Raw genomic sequence first — 25,873 nt, 5'->3', positions numbered from 1 at the left:
GTATCTCTACCACCTAACATCTCCCACGCTCTGTAGGTCTCACTCTTCTATTCATCTCTTCTTCTACACTCTCCCCCAGATCAGCATCCCAAATCTATCTTGGCACCCCAACCTCTCCCCAGTCTAGTCATGCACTGCTGATTGAGACATCTTCCTGCATGTCCTGCCACCAACTCTCACAACATAGTTAAAAAACTGCTCTTTCCTATGAGCTCTCCACCTCCTTGCTGCAGCTGAAAACACCGTCCTCTCTGTTACTCAGAACTCATAAGCTCAGTATTCTTCTGCAACTCCTCTTCCTCTTCACCGAGGCCATTGTCACATCCTCTTTCCATTGTTGACCCTTCCCTTGCGCAACAGGAATTTAAAGGGTCAACTATATCAGAGCAAGGTCAGAAAAAAATACAACTATTTTCATTATGAAGTTTGTTGAAGAAAAACTGGAGCTATTAAACATGTGTTAGCATATCACACCTTGTAACGTAGCACAAAGGAATGCAGTAAACGCCAAGTCAAAAGAAAAAAAATAGTGTTTTATTAACTACCACACTGTTATAATACACTTTAAACGTACAATAAGGTAGCCTTTAAATTTGAGGTGGTTTTAAGGATAACGAACAGATTTCCAAATGTTTGTAAATAGGTGAACTGCTGTAATTATTGTTGTACATTTCTGGAAAATGGTATAGAACTTACAGACTGGCTAAGTAACTTTATTTTGTACATTTTCTATAATTGAAAATATAAACAGTAATTAAAAATAAAAAGAAAATTCAGCATAATAAAAAACATATATGTTTATCAGTTAAATGTACTGGATACATACAATTTAAGGGAAGAAGCGAAAAAGGAAAGATGGTTGATATTTAAATGCAGATTGACTAACCAAAAGCTAAACAACAAATTAAAAAAAACCTTGTAAAACCCCTAGTTCACTATGACTAATATCCATATGGTTGGGAGTATTGTCACTATGGAAGTGATTTTCTGTTATATTTGCATATGTTATATTTTTACTGGTAAATTACATGATGGCTTTTAAGGCCCTGGCAGACAGATGTTTTTGGAAACAAGATTTGATAAAAATCACTGCTGAGACGCAATACACCTAATTTTTGGTCCTCCAGTGTTCAAGGAAAGGGATATATTTCACTATAACATTTGCCTTACCACCCAAATGCCTCAACCTATACAGTTTTTTAAACATTTTAAACTTTTTTTTTTAACATTGGTTATATTGCCCAACTTGGTTATTGAAAGAATATTAACAAGACATCATTTTGGCAAATTAAATCTTAAACATGGCTTTTCAACAGGATTTAAAAGGTGACTATCCCTAGAGTTCCATGTTAAAATGTAGTTTTCAAAATCTTACAAGAGTAATGCTTAAAATATTGTACATAGTTAACCTAATTAAAATAATTAGCTTCAAAATGACAAGCTGATGAGCTAAGTAAAGCCTACACTATGTAACATTTGCTTGGAAACTTGATTTGTCAGTTATGCATAATAAAAATTCCAGTCATCAAGAAAATTACAAAATTTCTTTTATCATAACATGATTTCTTTTCACCCATCAACTTCTTTTTATCTTACAATAGATAAATACCAACATGTTCTCATTTTTACACTAAACCACACAGGATTGATGCATTTGGTTAGACTACCATTCCCATCATTAAATTCATTTTTTAATATAACTTGGTAAAATTTCATCTCTTCTAGATTCCAAAAGTACCTACAAAACCCATGCAATTTTACCATTTTAATATACTATGGAATATCATACAAAGTAAGGCATTTCAGTGTCATGTATAACCAAGTTACTGTCAATCCAAAAATTTTTGCACATCAATAAAAAGATATCTAAGAACTTAGGAACAATATTTTTCTCACTACTGTATAAAAATAACCACAATTAATAGGTATCTTGTGTAATATTTATTCCATTGTCTCATTTCCAGAAACTGTGACAAGCTGTAAAGGTATTTCAGTGTTGGTAAGAATATCTTGATTGCTGGTGCCAGATGTATTAACAGTCCCTATTCCCGAAACAGAACCTTGTTGAATATTTGCAAGGATAAGTGTTGTTCCTCCTGCAGTAATCAAAGTATCATCAGGTGTTGCTTCTACTGATGCCAACACTGTACTGCTAGAGTGAATACCTTTTTTATTCTGATGTGTTTTAATGTGTTTGGCAAGGTGGTCACTCCTCATAAAGCGTTTTGAACATTCCGGACAGACAAACTTCTTCTCTCCTGTCACACAAGATAACAAAGAGAAATTATTTTTATGAACAATAAACCATATATCCATAGATCACGTTGATGAGAAAGGTGCACTAGTGGGACACTGTCAACTTATTTTTTGTTAAAAGGACATGGTTTTCTCTCTTTCACACACAAACACACCCTTCTCCTCCACACACTTTAAAAAGAATTTTTTTTAAAGCATTTTTCTGTTCCTTTGGTGAGGTTACAAAGGGTTTTTTGACATCAACCAACATGCTTGGACCCATTTGCTGCCTCTTCAGTTTCAATGCTGCTGTAACCTCTTGCCAGGTATGGAAAACAGAGTGCAGATGAGTTCCCCCAGAGTGGGGCTTGAGACTGATGCACATGACTAGTAGGTACATTAATTATACAGAAAACTATCAAAAGCATAAAATAAGCTATTTTAAAAATAGATTTTTTTAAATTGCTTTCAGTTATCGTAATCCATGGGTCACTTGTAACAACAGTATGTGCACGATTTTCAAATGGTACTGTGATTTTTACGTTCTCAGTGTCCCTTTAAGCTCTAGAGTTCTGAAGCCCCTACCACTTCATGATGTATTAGATATTGTAGAAAAAGTTATTTTTAATAGAAACAGATTTCAAAATTAAATATTTGGTATTTAATATGGGGAGGGGACATCTCATTATTATTACAAAATAAACAGATCACAGACCAACTTTGCTCTCAGATACACTAGCACAACTTTCATGAAGTCAGTGGAAGAATAATCAGAGGAAAAATTTGGCGGATTTTAAGAAATTTTTATCATTCACATTCCTCCAATCAAATTTGCCAAAAATCAAACATTGATAACCTGTATGTGTTCTTCTGTGTCGCTGTAACTCATCACTGCGAGTGAACCTTTTACCACAGAACATCCAAGTACAAACAAATGGGCGCTCTCCAGAATGCCAGCGGAGATGAGCTCTCAAATGTGAAGTCTTCCCATAAACTTTCCCACACCCTGGGATGTGACAGATGTGTTGTTTCTTTTTTCCCAAATTAGAGCCTCTGTTTAAAAAAAAACAAATACTAAAATTATTCAGCAAATCTAAGTTATTTCTCCTAAACAATAGATATTTTGTACCATTTGGAAAAATGTATCCAAATAGTTCCGTATGTTAATCTGAGTGGATTTTCAGAGTAACTACACATCTAATGAAAGCCCTGTGTACTCCACAGGAAGCTGGATCTAAATTCTGCAGCACAGTTCCTGGATTCTGCAGCACTTTAATGCAGTAGACTGAAAATTCAGCAGTAACTTCATTGAAATGACAAAGTGCAGGCTTTTAAAGAAATATGAAATTGAAAAATACAATCATTCGTGTAGCCCAATATATAAATAGATAGCAGAAAGTCCATTTATAATCCCCATATTTTCAGGATTTTAATATTGCAAAGACTTGTGTATTCACAAAGAACAACTGCACTGTTGAAGCTGTGAAAGGGGAAGCTGGAGATTTTGGCAGCTGGGAAGGGGATAGATAGGGCTTTTGGCACCTTAGGGAGGCACAGAATGCTATTTCAGATTGTAAAATAAAAAAATTAGCTGAATGTTTCTGCTATGTGTTTGGCAAGGTGGTCACTCCTCATAAAGCGTTTTGAACATTCCGGACAGACAAACTTCTTCTCTCCTGTCACACAAGTTTCTGCTAAAATGAGCAGAAGTGAAATGATTAATGATTTTGACATTTAAATTGTCAGACTTAAAGCCAGATGAGATCAATGGATCAATCTATCTATACCTAAGTTATCATTTCAGGCTGTCCATGACTTGGGGGGGGGGGGGGGCGGGGGGGAATGGAATTGTTTTGCACTTTGTTAGTGTTTTCAAGATTTCCTCACAAAAATGAAGGCAGAATTGCACCCCTTTTCCCCTTCCCCGTTTTTTTAAATGAATGCTTCAATTCCAGAGAACAATTCTGTAAAAGTGGTTTGACACCACAAGAAATCCAATAGCTGTAAAACTACGAATACACAGGGCTCAGAATATAATGCATTGCAGCAATTCAATCAAAGAGAAAATGGCATAACAATGTTCCTGAATCAATTCCATAGCCATATGGGCCTATTTGGTTCCCAGTCACATGTCTACTCCCATCCATCAAATCACTCTTGCTGGAGACACCTCTAACCCTTACAGCATCATACAAAGTTAGGTTCTCTGCCTTGTACTTTTTTTCTTCCTTGTCCCTCTTAGATCAACTTACTTGTTACTTTTATGCTTATGATACCAAGTTGTACATATCTTTTGACAGAATTGACTCTTCCATCTCCACCAGTCTTGACCAAGAACACTTCTTGCTTCATCTTCATTTTTCAATTAAATATCCAAAGTGAAATGTAGTTTTTCTGGCGAACAGGAACATCTCAAACATCTCTCTCTTCTACTTCAAATCTCAACTGAGTCCTTCCATTTGCCCCTAACTTTAGTTTCAACTTTGGCTGCTAGGATATGTCTACACAGCAAAAAGAAGACTGGCAAGCAGCAAGTCGAAGGGTGCAGGTCACCTGACTTGGGTTCACAATGAGGGGCTAAAAAGATCAGGGCAGACGTTCAGGTTCAGGCTGGAGTCCAGGCTCAGACTCCAGCACCTCCTGTGCAGGGTTTCAGAGCCTGGGTTCCAGTCTGAGCCGGAACATCTACACTACTATTTTTAGCCCTGCAGAGTGAAGTCCCATGAGCCCGCGTCAGTTAACCCAGGCTCTGAGACTTGCTGCCATGGGGTAATGGTGCTGTGTAGATATATCCTTAGCTCACCACTTTCTCTGCGGGTTAAGATTTTTTTTAAAGTGTCTAAAGTTAGGCTTCTAAACCTGTATTAAGTAACCCAAATAAACAGACCAATTTTCAATAGAGCAGAGTATTCAGCTGATTCCAAAGGGATTTAGAAACCTAACTTTAGAAAAAAAATTAATTGCCCAGATCCTGAAGACGGCTGGGAACCACAGTAGCTCATAGTGTAAGTAACTTACGCTGCCTGCAACAATTCCATATTGACTCATCCATCAGCTGAAAGTAGCCTGACTTCAAGAAAGAGACCTACCTAATCTATTCCTCGTCACCTTTTAATATGACCATGCTCCCTCAATCCTCAACTCAATGGATCCACCTTCATTTCAGGATCCAGTTCAAGACCGCCTTTGTTTTGAAAACCCCTTATTCTTTACTTGTTCCAGCCTGTCTCTCTTTTCTCCCCTAAGTGCTGGTTCGCTGAGTGTCTAGCACTTGCCTTTTGTACGTATTCCTCCTCCTCCCCCACACCCTACCCCGAGTATTGTCATGGCAGGTGGAAGTATTCTCTGAAAGCTCTTGCCATCTCTGATCATTATTCTTATTTCATATAATCACAAGACATGTTCACCCCTTGCTTATGCCTTCCACACTACTTACTGATCTTACAATCCAATAGTTTGATATGTTTTGTATACTTTATCTTTACACCACTGTTCAGCAACATATGCCACATTCTATCTCCCTATCTTGTAATTAACACTAAAACATTTTGGGAGAGTGTCTGTGTAAGACATACAATTATATTCAAAAAGATTTCATTAGAAGAATGTTAAGGCTGCGTAGTCAAACACTCAGAAGCATATGAGGAAGGATGGTCCAGTGGTTAGAGCACTAACCTGGACTGTGGAAACATGGGTTCAATTCCTGCTGTGCCAAACATCTTGTGTGACCCATGGTAAGTCACATAGGCCCAGAGCCTCACAGGTATTTAGGCATATAAGTCCTATTTGATTTCAATGAAATTGATTTGAAATGGGGATAAATAGTGCTTCATTAAATACAATAAAGATTGTGAGACAATTGGATACTATGTGATGGGGACCAGATAAGTACCTAAGGTAGAAAATGCCAGCGTTAAGATTGCCTATACAACCTTAACAAATATGCACAAGAATCTGGATTATGATACAGACTGTAACTACAGAGTCACAGTCTACCTTTTCCACAGGATACCTGTCTTATTCAGTGTAGAGGAAGGACAGCATTCACTGAATGGGAAGCTATTCAATACTTTTTCTACATATGTACCATTCAAGGTATGGTTCCACACCTTATTTAGTCCCTAACCATTTAAAACCTATATTAAATATAGAATTATTAAATTCCTAATGGGCTTTGCTCATCATGCACATTCATCACTGTATTATCTGAGCTCTTCAAACAAGTAAATTGATATTAAGTGACCCCATTGTACAGATAGGGAGATTAAAGCCAAAACTGTCAAGCATTCACCGATTATGAATGCCTAGCTTGAGATACCAAAGACCTTATTTTTCAGAGTACTTTATAAGTTCAAAGCACAGCTCCAATTGACTTCAGTTGCAGTTGTGAGTTTGAGTGCTCCACAATTGTGAAAATTAGGCCTCAGATGTCTCAAATTGGGCAGAGAGAATTAGTGGCTACCTGTGAAAAGTTTGGTTTTAGTGGCTTGCCCAGCATCACAGAGGAACTTTGTGGCAGAGACAGGGACAGAATCCAATTCTAAGGCATTCAATTGCCTTAACCATGACACCATCTTTTCTCATTCACTAGGCGCCTTCCAACTTCTGCCACAAATGAACCAGGGGTCCACAGACAATAACACCATTCACTACACAAACCCAATTAATTCCCTGAGCATAGGCCATTCTATGCTCTGAATAAGTCAAGGGTCCTGTGGAAAAAATAGTATGTGATCATGTATTGAACACTTTATGATAATGCATGCACATAAGGGGCCAAATTAAGGTTGCACAGACAACCTTAATTCTGGCATTTTTAACTTTTGAGCACTTGATTTTGCAACGCTAACATTCTTTTAAAAATGTATTTTCCTAAGTTTTTACAAAAGCAAACTCCATAATGCAGAACAGGGGTGGCCAACCTGAGCCTGAGAAGGAGCCAGAATTTACCAATGTACATTGCCAAAGAACCACAGTAATACGTCAGCAGCCGCCGCCTCCCCCCCCCAGCTCCACTCCCCGCTCCCAGAGCCTCCTGATCAGCTGTTTCGTGGGGGAAGGGGGAGGAGCGGAGGCAGGGCCTGTGGCAGAGCCAGGGGTTGAGCAGTGAGCACCCCTTGGCACACTGGAAAGTTGGCGCCTGTAGCTCCAGCCCCAGAGTCGGTGCCTATACAAGGAGCCGCATATTAACTTCTGAAGAGCCGCATGTGGCTCTGGAGCCACAGATTGGCCACCCCGATGTAGAACTATGCTGGTCCCCTATGAGTCATCAGTGAGGTTGGGACTTTAGACCATCAGTACAGACCTCGACCACTGGAGCTAACTGAGGAATTGGTAGCAGTAGTAGGCTGTTTTAAATGGTCACGAGTCATTAGAGGTGGAACAGACATACATTTTGTCAGTAGATATGCAGTTATTTACTAGACAGCATACGACTACTGAAACTCAAAAATCCTGCGTGTAACTCCAGGCTCTGGAGGAGAGTGCACTCTATTGGTTAGACAGCTCCACCCTCAAACCAGTCCTCCTCACACCCCTGGTTCCTGTCCCAGTGTTCCTCTTACCTACACTTTCCTCCCCCTTGTCTCAGTCTTCCCCTTTCCCTTCCCCCAAACCAGTACCACTCTGTTTATTCTCACCTCTCCCTGAGCTCCTGTCTCGGACTCTCCCACCTACCACCCTCTAAAGTCCAGCCAGGCTACTTTTTCCATGCTGACTGGGCTGGTGCAGATTGCAGAAGGAACACTAAAAGCACAGGAAAGATGGTATTCCTGCTCTCAGTTTTGATGCCTGGTGCCAGAGCAACCCACCACTGGGAGGAGCATTTGCAGGGAAAGTCCTTCTTAGCCCCTGCAGCACTCAGATGAATCAAGCTCAGTCACACTGTGAGGATGGTGCATGCAATATCTAGCTGGCATACAGGAGCATGACCATTGCAGAAGAAACCTTCAGAGAATTTAGCTGCCGGCCTATAGCAAACCTTTACTGAGCATGTGCTAAATCTGATTTTTCAGAAGCTTATTTGTCCAAATCTGAGATTTTCACGGGGGGGTGTGTGTGGAGGGGGAGAGACTCAAAAAGGCACATCACTGGCAACAAGGCAACCCCCTTGCCAAATTTCAAGTCCCAACTCCAAAGCGTGAAGGTGATAAAGTTTCTCAGTGAAACAGATATAAGTTTAAGGTGGGCAAATCAACATATTTTAACTTAACTATGTTATCAGAAACTACTGAACCAGTTTTTCTGAAACATTAAAAATAAAAAAACAAAAAAGTGGTCAGCCTGAGGCAGACACCAGGGATAGAAAACTTCAGCCCAAATGGTTAGAGTCCAGCAAAGTTATAAGCAACTGAAAATAGGGTTTTATAATACAAAGTGTTGAAGCTAATTTAACTATAAACACTGCTAACAGGTCTTCCCATAATTAAGTTCTACTGTATCATTTTGCCAGGAAATACTTTAGCTGTCTGTTTTAGGTACTTTCCTTGCAAGCACATCAACAAACCAACAGAGAAGACGTGGAAGCAACAGGGGCAGCCAGACTTAGCTAGCCTCTTACAATCCTTAGACAGTAACAGGTTTGTAGAACCTTAGGATGTCAATATGTCCTCAAAACAGAATCAAAAAGTTTATATTTGATTTTCAAATAAACTAGGTGCCCATTTAAAATGGTTACCTACATAAGATTGCCAAAATGGACATGAAAATTCTAGTACAAAGGCTATTTTCCAACATACAATAGTTTCAAATACAATAATGCTATCCTAGATATTTCCATTTGGCTGTCTCAGGTTTTCATACCATTCCCTTCACTATAGGAGACAAAGCCTTTGTTTAATCAATCATGAAATACACAAACACAGGACTTAATCAAATCCTTAAAAATTGAGATATGGTAGAAAGTCAATCTCAGATCTGCATATATAGAAATTCAACACTTTCATATTATTTAGGGCCTTGTTCTGCCAACCTATACTCATGTTGAATAGTCCCATTCATTTCAGTAGGACAATTCAACAAGCATGGAGTAAAATTTGTCTCACTAGACTACAGATTCTGACCCTTCCCCATAAACACAAAACAAGAGCTGGAGACGTTTTACTGCATAAGCTCAGTGCCCGAAGATCTCCAATAGCTACAGTCAAGAAGTTCATAATTGAGTTTCTTATTTTTTCTCATTATTTATTTTCCGCATAACAAGTATTATATGGACCCTAAATAGTAGCATACCTCCCACCACCTTCTTTACAGTTGGGACAGGTGCAAGCAACTCGTCGCAATCTTTTTCCTTCTTGATGTGCTTGGTCCCCTTCCTCATCTACCACCTGTACTCTCAAATGTGATAGATCATTGGTATTTAGTGTAGAATCGCCACTGAGCTGCCACTCTTCTGGATCAGGCTCCTCTTCTTTAATCCTAATATCTAAGGAAAAGAACAAAACATAGATTCGTAATAGCCCATTAAACAGAGAGAAGCAAACCATAATGATGAAATCTCTACTGCAAAGAGCACTGTGTGTCATTCTGAAGTCAACAGTTTTTAGTGCATACTGACATTGCTGCTGTGCCCTTGTAGCCTATTCCATATTTAAAAAGTGTATTTAACTTTACCTTTCAAAGAGCAAGCCAAAACTAGAATACGTCTAAAACTTAAAGTTTGAACTGTTCTTGGTAGAGACGGCCACCAAGACCTTTTCTTTTGGTTGGGGTTAAGCGAGTGGAGTCCTTACAGGGGTTTGCACAGCCTTAAATCTGTTTTTAAACTGATACAGTTAAAGTTAAACTGGTACAACTTTCCATGCAGACAAAGCCTAAAGTTAAAAAATGTTAATACTACATTTATTCAGAAACTTAGTGAATGGTAAAAGGTAAATTAAAATGCTTGAAAAATAAATACAAAACTACTAAAGATGTTACATTATCTGAATGCATGTATTTGCAATTTTAAAACGACACATTTTAAAGGTAAACTGAAAGATTCAGTGTTTGTTTTATAAACCGTGAGAACCAAGTTCAGAGCTTCTGCAAGACAGACCACCACCCTGAACAAGTACATCAGAAAATGGAGTTTAAAGCAGTATTAGGAAAGCGTTTGTAATTTCAATATGTGCAAGAAAGAAACTGCACAAACCTGAACCTGAGTAGTGGCAGGTGAGTGAGAAACGGGGGAAAACTTTTTCAGGATAACAATTTTCTGCATTTGAAGACCTTTTCAGTTAGGTTTTATTAAAAATAAATCTATAAACACAGCAAAGTTCTTGTTTCTTTAAATTAACAGCTATCTTTAAGCAGTGTCTTGCACATCTCCCCACAAAGGGCAGTTCGGAAAGCGCTAAAGACACAGGGGAAAAAATAAAACAGTTGCCATGAACCTGCAATAATTTACTGTATCATCTTGGGGTTTAAATTTACACAAGTATCTAAAACAAAACCCCTAGAAACTGAAGTCAATACTGAAATACTTGTTTTGTTTGCATTTTTGTATTGTTTCTAAATTATAACCATTTCTTTAGATTTTTTTAAGAATGAGACCATCCTAAGTTCTGAGCACATACACAAACATAATAAAAAGTATAATTTACAAATAGGACTATGCAAAAAAACTCCACAGCTCAAAATAAAGGGTTTTTCAAAAGAAAACTCCCTACCACAAACTGATCATCATTCTCGTCCTCAAATGCGTGTGAGAAGAGCCAAGGGCAAGGGCTAAAATTTAGGAATATAACCTTCATTCAGTTTTTTGTTCAGTTAATTGTGCTTCAAGGACTAGGAAGAAAACCAAGGGGAAACCAGGCAGGAAAGAGTCAGACATATAAAAACTAATCAAAATGCCTTCACATACGTTTTAGTATGCCACAACACTGAATGTTGGTATTGCATTTCCATAGTTGCCTTTTGGTGCTCCAACGAATTACAGTTCTGAGGCCTGACTCGTGGACATGGCCCTTTTGTACTCTGTGACAAGCTGGACCTAAATTCTGTTGCAAGGTCCCTAGATTCTATGGCAAACTGGTGGAAATTCTGTGGCAGCTTCAAATACATTTTTTTAAATATACAGGTTTTTATTAAGCATGAAACGAGTAGTGCCAGCAATCATATCCACTGCATTTTTATGCTTCTATTCTATTTCACACTGTCCGCTTGCTTTCAGTTTCAACGCTGTCCTTGGGAGCCGCCCCCCCCCCCCCCCAAAAAAAAAAAAAAAAAAATCTTACTGCGTTATAGGTGAAACCACGTTATATCGAACTTGCTTTGATCCACCGGAGTGCGCAGCCCCGCTCCTCCGGAGCGCTGCTTTACCGCGTTATATCTGAATTCATGTTATATCAGGGTAAAGGAGTATATCTTATTAAGATGAAATGAGCAGTTCACAAACTCAAAAGCTAATTGTTTCCGGTTTCTAAAAGTGCACTGGAAGGGACCTCGAGAGTTCATCTAGTCCAGTAATGGGGTGAAAATGAGCAGATGTAAATGCCATGTTTGAAAACTGTCCTTAAGCATGGTTTGCTATTGAAGCTACCATGACTGGGTAATCTAATATGGAGAGGATTTTTCTAAAGTTTCGGATATCTCAGTCTGGTACCACTGGGCCATTTGCTTCTCAGATCACATGACAAAAGCGTCAGTCAAACTGGACCAGAATTAAGGCAAAAGGCTCTGGCCCTTCTCTCTTAAATTCCCATTCCTGTTCTGCCTCAACTGAATTTAAAGTAGTATACTCCTGCATTATTTTTTTTAAAATGAGAAATTGAGAGTTTCATTCAACTAATTTTTGGTTTATCTACCTTTCCTGCCTGCAGGACTGTCAACTGATACTATTGCAAAGATATCTGTGGTTTTCAAAGTCTGGTGAACCTGTCCAGCGGTACAGAAAAATATATTAATGAAATTCTGCTCACTTATTAATTTCTTGGCAATTCTGCCTAAAAGTAGTTTGTCTCAGAACCAAGGCTTTTATAAAAGCATGAGTACAAGCTAGCTCCTCAAACCAGCCTCCTCACTGTTAAGATGAGCAAATCAGCAATCTACTTTCCAGAATGCAGCTACATTAGACCGTTTAATACAACCATCAAGATCAGGACTTTTAGCACAGCTGAAAGGTTAGCAATGATAATCGGTCTGTAGAAGTCTATGAAGAGTTGTTAAACATTTGAATTCTTATCAAACTCTTTATCTTCTAGTCCACTAATGAGACAGTTGCTACTTCCAATCCTGTCAATATCTGGGACACTGTGGCAGGGGCGTCCTCCATTCCTGCCTCTTTCCAGACAAACTATGCAGAGACTTTCTTCAGGTAAAACATCCACTGATTTATTTTAAAAGTTTGTTCCTACCACTTTTACAGATTGTGCAACACCTTTAACGGTATCCTGGGGCTCTAAGGCTCCCGAGCCCAGCAAGGGAGAGACTTGGCTCTACTGGCCCACAGTTTTTTCACTTTCTCTCTCCTCCCTTCATTTTCTTCCTATGGCTTCATGCCTTCTGAGTTAATGAAGTGATAGGCTGGAGAGAGTCAAAGGCTATCAAAATTGGCACAGTCCCCATATGTAAGTGTGCCTGTGGCATTTACCTGAAATTACTGTGACCAGAGTGGTGGATCTGCTGCTTTTCCCCAGTAGTGTCACAGACACGATCTTAAACCCCAGAAGGTACTGAGAGGAAGAATCTGTCTACTTCATGGTTTCTGCTTGAGTACTTCTATTTATGCAGAATTATTATTAAACTACTTAAGAATTAATCTGGTCATTTTAGTCCTTACTTCAGGTGATCTCCCCATTACTGTAGGGAAGGGGGGGATGCCCCCACACCGTTGATGTAATCCATCCATCCACAAACACTTTCAGGAAGCATCACTGGATCTGATGAGCTGTATAATTGCAAATATTAACCCAAATGCAGCCTCTTCCCCTGGACACCAAAATCATCCAGTCTACCTACTCAGTTAAGCTTTACATGTCTCCCATCAGAGAGGTAGAATTATGGTTCTAACAGACACCATATAGATTCTGCAATGGCCCTCTGGTATACCTAAGTCAACTTCCTCATGAATATCACAGTTAAGTCATAGAGAGGTCTTAAGAGTGCAGACATTCAACTTGCATTTCCCATTAACTCATTCTATATAGTTGGGTCCCTTTGAAAGCCTGAGAACTTTTTAAATAAGCAAGACAAAAGGCACCACCTTGTCCTCTTATAGGATGTCAGGTCTCTGTGATTCAGTCTCTCTCTTTTTCTGCAATGCAGCAATGTCCTCCACATCTCTATGTGCAATACAGCTCCTCTCAACGTCATAGCTTTCCTTACTTATACTTCTGGATGGGAAGAAACTCTGCTGAATCATATTAGGCAAAAGTCAGATTTCTTGGGTGAGATTTTTGTTTGTGCTAATCTAAACTAACTTTCTCCTCCAAGTCTCCCAATAGCAGTAGTCTTCTGTGTCTCAGACTAAACTCTTCAGAACAGGAACTCTTTATGATTTTCCTGCCAAGACCTCTGTTCAAGGTTATGTATTTCTCCTACAACATTAAATCCTAAACCAATGGAAGGAATTTTAGGGTATATCACTCCTGCAATACTTCGGGGCCTGATCCAATGCCCACTGAACTCAATGGAAAGTATACCACTCTCTTTAACTGGCTTTAAATCAAGCCTTAATTTATTAAAATCATCAGTTGTTGCATGGAGAATAGAAACCCAAAATGCTAAACTCAGGTCTTGGTAGGCAGTCTTTCATTTCACAATTAAAGTAATGAGTATTAAAGTACTGTATCAATCACCAAGATCAGCAAAAATGCAGTTAAAACCATTCTTGCAAAGTGTGCCACGGAATACCTGTTTTAAAGGACCACATGTATTGCTTCAGTCAGTCAGTCATTTAAAAATAGTCTTAATAGAGCTTAAGTCAGTATCACAATACATATTATGTGGCAAAGAATACTTACCATATAGTAATTATGGTTCTTCGAGATAGGTTATCCATGCAGATTCCACTCTTGGTGCGCATGTGAGATCAGATTTTTTTTTTTTAATAGCGGTGTCCACTGAGCCCTATCTATGCCATGTATGCACACTCATGCCCCAAAACTGAAGGCATAAAAACTGGGATGGCCACAACTCTCACTCAGTTTGTTCCCCATAAAAATTCCATACGAGAAGGGCTCTGATCAGCAGAGATGGAGGACAGGTCATAGAATCTGTATGGACAACACACCTCAAAGAACCAGTAAGCCACTCTCTCATCCTCAAGTGATTGTCTTGGTGACCATCAAACAGTGCTACCTGTGCTAGGATGTGAGTGAATGGAGGCCTGCTTGAAAAGTAGTATACAACTGCCCTACAAAACGAACATCCAACCTGGAGGCTTGCACCAAGGAATAAGTGAGTGGTAAAGGTGAGGATCAAGCTTCACATCGCTGTTTTAAGTATCTCTGATGTGGGGAAGTTACCCAAGACAACCAGAGGCCCCTGGAACAAGCTCTAACTTGTCAAGGTGGCTCTTAGTAATAGAAGCAGCAAAGCTGAAAGTAAAACTTATTAGGCAGCAAGCAGGAGCATAAACAGAAAGGCCTAAGCATGTTTGGCGTTTCTGATCTGAGGCCCATACACAAATTTTTTCTAAATAACATGGGAGAAGAAAACTGCTGATGTGAAATGAGTCAAGTTCAAAAATTCATACGGACAGTTCCTTTATAAACAATGGTTCACAGTATTTCACCAGAAATACTAAAGTTTTCTGAGAATTAACCTGAGGGCTACAAATGTGTGTAGTATTCTGTTCTTTGGTCATTACCAAGATGTTAAAATGTTTAGTTTTTTGAAAACCACATTTCATATGTTAGCCCTCAACCTCTTATTTGTTTCAGCCAGTTTACGCAAGAAAGATGCCAGAAAAGTTTTATATTAATGTGGTGTAGTTCTCTTGGAGGTGAAAGATACCTGGCAAGATATTAAAGTTTGTCACTTGGGCAAGTATTTACCCAGAAAACTATTTGGCCCTTTTAAGGCCAAATTTAAAATTACTACATTATGCTACATTTATGTCAGTGTGATAAGGACCTAAGGCTCTGGCATGTATGGATTAAATCTCCTTCATGAACAGACCACCTCTCCTGCTCTCTAATAACCAGCATGAGTTGATTATCAGGTATGAATGATGATGAGCTTCACTGGCAGCAGGTACCTAATTCTCTGAGCAGCTGTTTATATAGCTCTACAGGAAGACACTGTCAGGAGAAAAAAAGGACTGGGACTCAGAACTCCTTCCTCAAGAGATCTTAAATTAAACAAGCTTTACATTATATAATTTACTTTGGAATTATAGCTGGAATTATATTTGGATATAGTCAGCAAAATGTTTATAGACCTTCACTTCTGTTGTTTTTTTTTTTAAATATAAGCTGAACCTGACAGATGTGCAATATCAACCCAGATGTGCACATTCCCTTGGCTAGAGCCACTACTATTCCAACTGCTTTATCAGTTTTCTACACATTACTTTTGGGAACCAAAAGTACTGTACCATCATAAAACTAAATCCAGCTTCTAATGAAGAAACCCTGATCAGAACTAATCAAGTTATATTTGTTATGGGGAGTAACCACCCTTAAGTGGGATTCAATAATTAACAAACTAATTTGAGAAGCCTTTAAAATTAGATTCTATGCAACTTATCAATTATCTAGAGAAATGTCTTCAGAGGAGCTAACGTACATTGTCTTTTTTTTTTTTTTTTTTAAGTTTAAGTTTTAAGTGTCTCCAAAAGCAATGCAACAACTAAAGTCTACGTTTGGATAAGGAGAAATTATATTATGTAACTGAAACTGAATATTTTTGGGGGACAGCTAAGCAGTAATGTAGCCTTCAAATACGAGTCATGTGCACCTAGCCTCTTGTTTTTACAGCAGGCATGCAATACGTCATTGATAAGTGCAGGGTCGGCACAACCCATTAGACGACCTAGGCGGTTGCCTAGGGCAGCGACCGCAGTGGTATTTTGGCGGTGGGACCTTCCGCCGCCTCTGCGGGGGGTGGCATTTCAGGGCGGGACCTTCCGCCACCTAGGGCGGCAGAAAAGCTGGCGGCGCTCCTGGATAAGTGCAGGTAAAAGGAGAAAGCTGCTAGAGATCTTTCCTTATGGTTAACTTCTAGTAAGAGCATCAGGATCTGAACCCAGAACCTAGGTGAGCAAACTACCTTTTTGACAGTATTTGACATTTTGGAAATTTGCTGTACTTTGTTCTGCACTCCTCAGATCTAGATAGCTTCAGACCTGACTGTCTACTAATTGCTTTTCCCCACTCCGGACAATAATAAGCATGGAAGGGGGTAACATGAGCTCTTGTAAACATCCCAAAACAGAATGTTAACTAAATTAAGATGAAGACTTTCCTTCAGAATTGATTCCGTATAATGGAAGGTTCTGCATATATGCAAGGTATTGTACACACTGTTTGAACTAAAAGCAGTAGCAACCTATTTTTCAAGTAAAGTGACAAATGGTCCCTTTCTCACTAGACTTAACTTATTTTGCAGTACCTGACTGTTTTTCCTTTTGATTCACCACTTTGTTTACTCATGAGGCATTTTTGTCTCATGCTGACTAAATCTCTCTCAGCAGTAAAGATGTCCTCTTCAGATTACCTTGAAACCAAGGTAGAGAAGAGCACCTCTTAACAGTAAATCAAGGTTGAAGGACCAAGTTCTAATTGACCTACATACTTCACAACTGCGTGACAGCTCACATGATTTTATTCAAACTTCACACATACCAATCAGTTCCGGCCTGAGACAAAGCATAAGCAGCTTTTATTTTTCCTAGGGCTATCAACCCCAAAGGGAAAACTTTAAAGAGTATAAGCGGAATACAACCTAATTATGCCTTCTGGGAAAGGAGGAGCTTTAGTGCTTCAGTTTGTCTAGTAAAATAAAGAAATGCAAAGAAAACATTTCCCCTCACCTCACCTTAAAATTTTGCAATCCTCCTCATATGTAGTGAAGAGGGATCCTTCCTACTGCCCAAAATAAAATAACCTGTCACATGTATCTTATTGATTTACCTTCTCTTGTTCTATTATTCGTTCCTCATCTCTTCCCCTTTCATTAAAAAAAAACTAAGCTTTTTTTCTTTTTTTCTCCCTTTTTTAGGCCTGATAAGCATAATTTCTTCTCCAATCCTAGTGATTATTCCCCATACCTATTTTTTATGCATATCCTCTAAAATAGAGGAAATCTATGATATTGCAAAAGCTACAAAGAGTTATAAATAAAAAGGGAGGAATGGAACACTATATTACAGCAGTAGAAGGCTGTGGTGAATGGAGACAGAATTTAGCCATTTTAATACACAATATCAGATCTGTGCGGTAAATCTGAAATATTGGAGGTGAATATTCAATCTGATTCTACTGGTTTGAAGAAACTCTATGTTGAAAGTTTCTGTGGAGACATGCACCAAATAAAATGGATTTAAATTTTTTTATTTGTGATTTTGGGGGAAAGGAGTGGTGTGATATGTGCAGGAGGGACAGATTAAGTTCCCAAAAAGTGTAGGGAAGGGACTTTGGAAAAAAACTACTAGCCCATTTACCATTATCAGAAAGACAGCGAAAACCTCAACTATTATCTCCACTCAGTCTCAATTATAATCAAATTTTGCTGATCCACCAGTTTAAATACAATTTCCTTCTCCCGTAATCCATTATTTCTGTGAACTTTGTCCACATTGCCCCCTTTACTTATCTCCCTTCCCTGGCCATAGCAGAAATACTGTCAGGGAAGGCTTGATGGGTTATCCCTGTAGCCATTCAGACAGCATTCAAACTTTGTGATGCAAGCCATTCCCCTCCTGAAATGGCCCAGAAAGCAAGGGACTAAACTAACTGATACTGGCACTATAACATGACAGTCTTCATTTTTCACTCCTTGTGTGCATATTTTTCTCTTTTAGTTTCTGTATGCTTTCCCTTCTCATCTCTTCTCTCTCACCCAGGATCATGTTTCTAGTACTATTCCAGAAGCATCAGCAGAGTCTACATGATCCTGTACCAAATGTAAAACTTTACAGAAATAAAGCAGTTCTGATCCCTGTTAGAAATTTATATTTCTATGTAATATAAGATCATGGATGGAGGCTATATTTTACTCGGCTATTGTTGGTCTAGACAATTTTCCTTAATAACAATGGTGCAACAGCACATGAATTTGAGGCCATCTTCACAAGGACAAGAATTAGAAGAAAGCATTATGGTTTATTATTTTAGAATGAAATTTTGGATTCTGAATGGAAAGCAAAATTGCTGGATACACAATAGTAATAACCATTCAAGCCCCAAACTACCAAGTCTTTGACACTTGGGCCCTGATTCAGCATAGAACTTAAGCACACATTTATCTTTAAGCCCATGAGAAGTCCAACTGATTTAATTGGACGTACTCATGCACTTAAAGTTAACATGTGTGCTTAAGTACCATGCTGAATCAGAGCCTTACTTAACATGATTATCTTAAATCACATAGGCTAAGAGTAAATGGTCTTCAAGTTTGGATTTTTAATTCATTGTTGGAAAGACATTTTTCTGAAATAATTACAATTCTTATCTTACCTATGGAGATAAATGTCAAACATTCTAACTTTTGATATCTACAAGGATCATCTTACAAGCCGTTAGCTGTTTATAACTTACAAAGCGGTAAGTTATAATAAACTTATAAGCGGTATGTATAATAAACATTGTGCAAACAAGCTGTACTGGAAAGTAAAGTCACTCATTCTTAAACATAGCTACCATTTAGATGTTTGTGCATTTGTTTCACTTCTACTTATACAAGTTCTGTAACCATAGTTTTGTTCAAATTAAATTGGTAGGAAACAAGATTAACAAAATGGTAGATCAATAATGGCAGAGGCTCTCAACCTCTGATACATGACACATTGGGGTCCATGAACGTTTTCAGAGAAGTAGGAGTGGTATCCTCAGAAGCATTTGGATTTTTCCTATAAAACACGATAGACTATACCTGCTAGGAGGGAGATAAGGTAACGGCACGGCTGCCCTGTAAATCTGATGGTCAGATTCCCAGCAATTTAGAAGAGAGGTCCTCTGCTTCAGAAAACTTAGAAGCATAGAGACACCATTTTAGAAGGTGCTAATGTTGACTACTTTAAATTTGAATAGTTGAAAATTCACAGTAACTTACATTTTAGAGAGTATATTTGACTAGGTTCTGCAACAATAGTTTCTTGCGAATCAGTTGTTCAAAGTACTAGTATAGCTTGATCAGCTAACTGTATTTTGTATGCATCCTCAGCAAAACAATGTAGTTATGATTATCACTGTTCAACAAACTACATACAGAAAAAAAAAAAAAAAAAGCCATTTTTCACAAAGAGTTAGAGTAAGATAAATACCTGCAGGACTGTCAGCATTTTCTCCTGGGTGCAGCTGAATACCAGCAGAATCTATAGAGTTTACTGTAACTGTCTGCAGATTTGGCAATTGAGCAGTACTCAGACTAACTGGAGTTGAAGTCAAGGCCCCACCTGCTGCAACTTGACCAAGAGTAAGAGTCTGCACAGGTGTTAGAGTTATTTGTTGACCAGGTGCATTCTGAATCTGCAAGTTTTGCAAGTTTTGGACACCTTGCACCTGAAATGTCTGCCAAGTGATCTGCCCAGAAGGGGTCACTGTTTGTGCCTGAATTAAAAAAGTTCCAGGATTGAGCTGCAGCTGAAGATTTTGTAGAGCCTGTTGCGATATACCTTGACTTGCTTGCACACCATGGATTGTCTGTTGCGCAATACCTTGTACAATTTGGGCTTGACTGGTTGGTTGCTGAGACTCCTGAAGTTGTATGTGTTGTACAATAGGCTGTGCTGTGGAGACCTGAATATTCTGAGCCTGTGTGTCATCAGAGACTGATGTCTGGATGTAATTTCCCTGAAGGTCAGAACTATGTACTTGCCCACTATTTGTGGTCAAGCTGTTTGCATTTTGTTCCAATATACTTGTACTGTCTATGGTAACAGGCAGTTGTGATGAAGATGATGTTGGCACAAATAAGTCATTATCAGTGGTAGTTTCTGTAATTTCAGGAGAAACTTGTTCACCAGTCCTTTCAGAAGTGTCTGAACTATCCATGGCCTGTCCAGTATTTATCAAATGTCCATCTGCATTAATGCCTGCAGTCATGGTTTGAGAACCACTGTTGAGTCCCAGAGAATCTAGATCAACACTATTGATGGGTACAAAAGTAATATTTCCTGGTAGTCCAAGAGGGACATTAGCAACTACTTGTGCTTGGCCAGGAAAGGAAGAACCACCAATTGCAACTCCCTGAACCTGAACTTGACCAGTCTGTGATAAGAGATTCTGAATATTTGCTGAAGGTGTTCCAGAGGCAATTATGGTTTGATTAGAGCCAGGAATGATCTGAATTTGACCAGTTTCTTGATTTATACCACCATTATCAGAAGAGGTTGCAAAGCCAAGCTGAACCTGCTGACCATCGGCCGTCTGGATCTGGGGTATTACTTGATATTGTACGTTAGACACTGTACCATTTGATGAATCTGATCCTGGTGCTACAGAAAATATTTGTTGATTTTGCAAACTCTGAATGGGAAGGACATACTGTCCACTTGAAGTTACTGTGGCAGCACCTGGAATCTGTACTATATTACCAGCTTCATCCTTTATAGTGGTAGGAGCTGCAGACAAAACCTCCCATCTATTTGGAGTTCCTGCTAATTGTACAGAAGACAAATCCCCTGTCTGAGCAAAAACAAAAAAAGGAAAAACATTGAAATACGATATACAGATCATATATGCTAAAACAAGCATGCATTACATTCAATACTATATTGTACCAGAGGCTGGTATGCTACTGACATACATGCAACATAACCCACATGAACAGCAGTAGCTGATTCAGAACTTCAAGATATACACCATTGTAAGTCAGCGAGTGCCTAAATATATCCCAAAGTCAAGTCCTACAAATGAAAAGACTACATAAATTACTTTATCATTAGAAACAAAATAATAGAGCTTTTTCAAAATGCAATATTAAGAATTCAGGTTAACATTCATAATGCTTACATGTGTGTGTATTCATTTGAATTCCTGATAGTTAAAACATCTTATCAGTTTAAAAATCATATACTCAAATTCCTCCTTACCTGTGCTATTACCACTACAGTAGATTAACGTAATTACTTAAATGCTAGTTTACTTTTCATTATTTATGCTGTTGATGTTTTCCAGCTTGCTCATCTAGAATAATGAAACTATTCTAATCTCCTTTAGTCAGTTTCACTTTCTGATTCCCATACCAGCAGCAACAACACTGTTTGGATACAAGCACTGCAGGGCAATGCTCATTTTTTCACGTAAAATTTTTTTTTAATAGAAAACAGGGCTGTCAAATGATTAAAAAAATTAATTGCACTGTTAAACAATAATAGAACACCACTTATTTAAATATTTTGATGTTTTCTACATTTTCAAATACATTGTATTGTGTAATTGAAATCAAAGTATACAGTGCTCACCTTATATTTTTTATTACAAATATTTGCACTATAAAATATAAACAAAAGAAATAGTATTTTTCAATCCACCTCATACAAGTACTATAATGCAGTCTCTATCATGAAAGTTCAAGTTACAAATGTAGAATTTTTTTTTCCGAAACTGCACTCAAAAATAAAACAATGTAAAACTTCAGAGCCTACTTCTTGTTCAGCCAATCGCCAAGACAAATTAAATTTAAATAAATTTACCAGCAATAATGCTGCCTACTTCTTATTTACGTCACCTGAAAGTGAGAACAGGTGTTTGCATGGCACTGTTATAGCTAGCATTGCAAGGAATTTACGTGCCAGATATGCTAAACATTTGTATGCCACTTCATGTTTCGACCATGTTTCCAGAGGACATGCGTCCATGCTGATGATGGATTCTGCTTGATAACATCCAAAGCAGTGCGGACTGACATGTTCATTTTCATCATCTCAGTCAGATGCCACCAACAGAAGGTTGATTTTCTTTTTTGGTGGTTCAAGTTCTACAGTTTCTGAATTGGAGTGTTGCTCTTTTAAAACTTCTGACCGCATGTTCTACATTTCATTCCTCTCAGATTTTGTAAAGCACTTCAGATTCTTAAACCTTGGGTTGAGTGCTGTAGCTATTTAGACATCTCATATGGTACCTTCTTCGGGTTTTGTCAAATCTGCAATTAAAGTGTTCTTAAATTGAACAAGATATGCTGGGTCATCACCCAAGACTACCAGAATATGAAATATATGGCAGAATGAGGGTAAAACCATGGAGCAGGAGACATACAATTCTCCCCAAGGAGTTCAGTCACAAATTTAATCAACACATTTTTTTTTTTTAAATGAGTATCATTAGCATGGAAGCATGTCCTGTGGAACGGTGGCTGAAGCATGAAGGGGCGTACGAATGTTTAGCATATCTGACATGTAAATACCTTGCAATGCCAGCTACAAAAGTGCCACGTGAACGCCTGTTCTCACTTTCAGGTGACACTGTTAATAAGAAGAGGGCAGCATTATCTCCTGTAAATAACAAAAATACTTGTTTGTCTTAGCAATTGGCTGAACAAGAAATAGTACTGAGTGGACTTGTAGGCTCTAAAGTTTTACATTGTTTTATTTTTGAGTGCAGTTATGTAACAAAAAAATTTCTATATTTGTAAGTTGCACTTTCACAATAAAGAGACCGTACTACAGTACTTGTATGAGGTGAATTGAAAAATGCTATTTCTTTTATTTTTACAGTGCAAAGATTTGTGATAAAAATAATATAAAGTGAGCACTGTACATTTTGTATTGCGTTGTAATGGCGATCAACATATTTGAAAATGTAGAAAAACATCCAAAATATTATAAATTTAATTTGGTATTCTATTAACAATGCGATTAAAACTACGATTAATCGAGATTTTTTTAATCGAGTTAATTTGTTTTGAGTTAATCGCTATTAATTGACAGCCCTAGTAGAAATTGTTTTATTCGATTTTGTAAGCCTCCTACCCAATAATGAAACCTACATTTTTGACCTAAACTGCCTTGCAATGTCAATTTTAGAGAATATTTTACATAAAAATCGAACTTGTACTTTTGTCCTTAGTAGAAATACTAGGAACTACTTGGAAGTTTCCACGAAAAAGCATATCTACTATTCCCAGAAGCAAACCCTCTTTATGATTTTAAGGCTTTAGGGAGCAGGGAGGAAAAAAAAAGGCAGATCCAATAATCAGACTCCCCCCACCCACCTTTAACCTTTTACAGTTTTTCCTGCATTAGATACAATCCTTTCTGACGAAAGGACAAGTTTTAACCTCCTCCTGTCTTTCAACATCACAACTTAAGAGACTAGAAGAATTTCTGCCAAGCAATGCAATGCACCACCCTCCCCTAACAGTCATATCACACGCAGCTCTCCTCCACTATCTAGTTGGCCCCATAATTTTGTATTATCATTTTAAGAGAATCCTTGGTTGCTGAAATGCTGTGAAAAATATATAGACGATTATTCTAAAAACAGACGACTATCGAGATGTAGAGACACTATCTATTCCAGCCAAAGGTGCAGTAAACAATATAAGAAAAACTGAAAAAAATTGTGGGTAAATCTCTGTGGCAAGAGAATCATAGTCGTCTCCTGTTCTGCATTAATTAAAAAATAATCATTCTATTATTTACTTTTATTATCTGTTGGAAAAGCAAGGCAAACAACAAACAACAAAAGACTGAGGCTGCAGCAAACCCTAACTCAACAGCCTAAACAAGTCAACAAGAAAGTTGCATACGGAACAGCATTACAGTAGAACCTCAGAGTTTCAAACAGCTCGGGAACGGAGGATGTTCATAACTTCTAACTCTGAACAAAACTATATGGTTGTTCTTTCAAAAGCTTAAACTGAACGCTGACTTAATACAGCTTTGAAACCTTACTATGCTGAAGAAAAATGCTACTTTTAACCATCTTAATTTAAGTGAAACAAACAGAAATAGTTTCTTTACCCTGTCAAATCTTTTTTTTTTTTAAACTTCCCCCTTATTTTTAGCAATTTATGTTTAACACAGTATTGTACTGTATTTGCTTTTGTTGTTGTCTCTGCTACTGCCTGACTGCATACTTCCGGTTCCAAATGAGGTATGTGGTTGATCAGTCAGTTCATAATTCTGGTGTTCATAACTCTGAGGTTCTACTATACTTGCCAAGGCTACAAACAGGGATTAGCTTAGTAACCAATAGTGTACCTATACACAAAAACCTCTCCTCCAGCACTAATTCAAACCAGACCCACCTCCTATGCAATACAGGAGTGCCATGCCCCAAGCACCTATCTTTTCCCCTCACCATGTCCAGTGGCTTTTGTCCTTCTCCTTATGCTGGGAGCACACACCCGCCTTGTACAAGAAGCTCCTCAAATTTCTGCAGTCCCCTGGAATCCTTTCCCACTTCCCTCTCCAAGTGTTTTGGCTCTCAACACCCCCGCCCCCCACTAATAAGGTCTACTGGTCGCAATGAGTATCTCCAGGCAGGGGGCTTTGGAGCAACCCTGCCATATATGGTGTGTGGTTGGCTAGCAGATGCTTCCTGGAAACATCTGCTAGCCAAGTGTGTTGCTCCTGCAGCTGGCTCTATCACCGACTACAATGTGAACCATGAGCAGGGAGGGGCAGAAAAAGGAGCTGCTGGCTACTATCCCAATTTGCTAATATCAGAACAGCAGACTGAGCTTCCATGGTGGAGATGGATGTTTGACAGCTTTCCCCAGCCTTGACTGGCCTTCTGCTATTCCTATCACAATAAACTTTACTGTTTTGCCCTTTTCTTACAAACCACAAAGTTGGTACAACAGTTCTTGGAACTGTACCTTGCCATCTCTTCTAGCGGTAACAGCTCCTATTGTGCTCCCAAGCTGGGCAGGGGCTAAGTTATGTTAATAATTATAAATCCTACCACTGACCTAAAAGAAGCAATGTTTAATTTAGACAGACTACTATTGAGCTCAAAGGTTCAAACCTAAATAACACACTGTTTGCCTTCAAGCTCTTAACAACATCTGAGCCATATTGAACAGGGTTCAGAGAGTGGTGGTCCTTTCTCTATCAACGGCTACTCAGCCAGCAGAATGCTTTGGGGGTTGCCCTTTCAGAAGGGAAGGTGCAGAATGCCAGCATCCAAAGATTCCATGTCAGTTGAGAGAGGGAGGGACAAGGGTCTGAGGAAAGGGCAGGGTCTGTGGCAGAACCCACTTCGCCCGAGAAGGGAACAGGACATGAGGGAAGTTAACAGGAAGTTGGCAAAAGTCTTTAAGTTGAGCACCAGGAAGTGAAATGGAGCACAGAAATGAGACGGAGCAAAAGCAGCAGCCAGGGACAATGTGACAGAGGAGGAAGCACTAAACGGTAAACCCACCTGAAAAGGTCAGTGTCCTTTGGGGGTTATCAATGTTTCATGTGCTGCAGGAGGGAGACATGTTATGACTCCTGCTTGCTCAGTCTTTTGGTTACTTATTTTATCTACTGGGAATTGCAACAAGCTTGTTACAGAAAGGTGCTCTCCACCAAGGTGAGGTTCTCATAACTGAAGTCCCTTCTAAG

At 38.7% G+C, this 25,873-nt stretch overlaps 1 protein-coding gene across 1 annotated transcript in view; it reads right to left on the bottom strand.

Annotated features, from left to right (window-relative positions):
* Window positions 1–512: 512 nt before the first annotated feature.
* SP3 (Sp3 transcription factor) overlaps window positions 513–25,873 on the bottom strand; it is a 36,410-nt gene continuing 11,049 nt past the window's right edge. Inside the window, exons 4-7 of the mRNA XM_054043737.1 lie at window positions 19,643–21,005; window positions 9,466–9,658; window positions 3,092–3,288; window positions 513–2,258 (exon numbers count right to left, since the gene is read on the bottom strand). Of these exons, the coding sequence (XP_053899712.1) occupies window positions 1,942–2,258; window positions 3,092–3,288; window positions 9,466–9,658; window positions 19,643–21,005 (2,070 nt within the window). The 3' untranslated portion in view covers window positions 513–1,941. The remainder of the gene's footprint in view (window positions 2,259–3,091; window positions 3,289–9,465; window positions 9,659–19,642; window positions 21,006–25,873) is intronic.

Source organism: Malaclemys terrapin, chromosome 11, assembly GCF_027887155.1.
Source record: "Malaclemys terrapin pileata isolate rMalTer1 chromosome 11, rMalTer1.hap1, whole genome shotgun sequence".
Lineage (NCBI taxonomy): Eukaryota > Metazoa > Chordata > Testudines > Emydidae > Malaclemys > Malaclemys terrapin.
The sequence above is the reverse complement of the archived record's forward strand: the minus strand, read 5'-3'. Positions and strand labels throughout refer to the sequence as shown.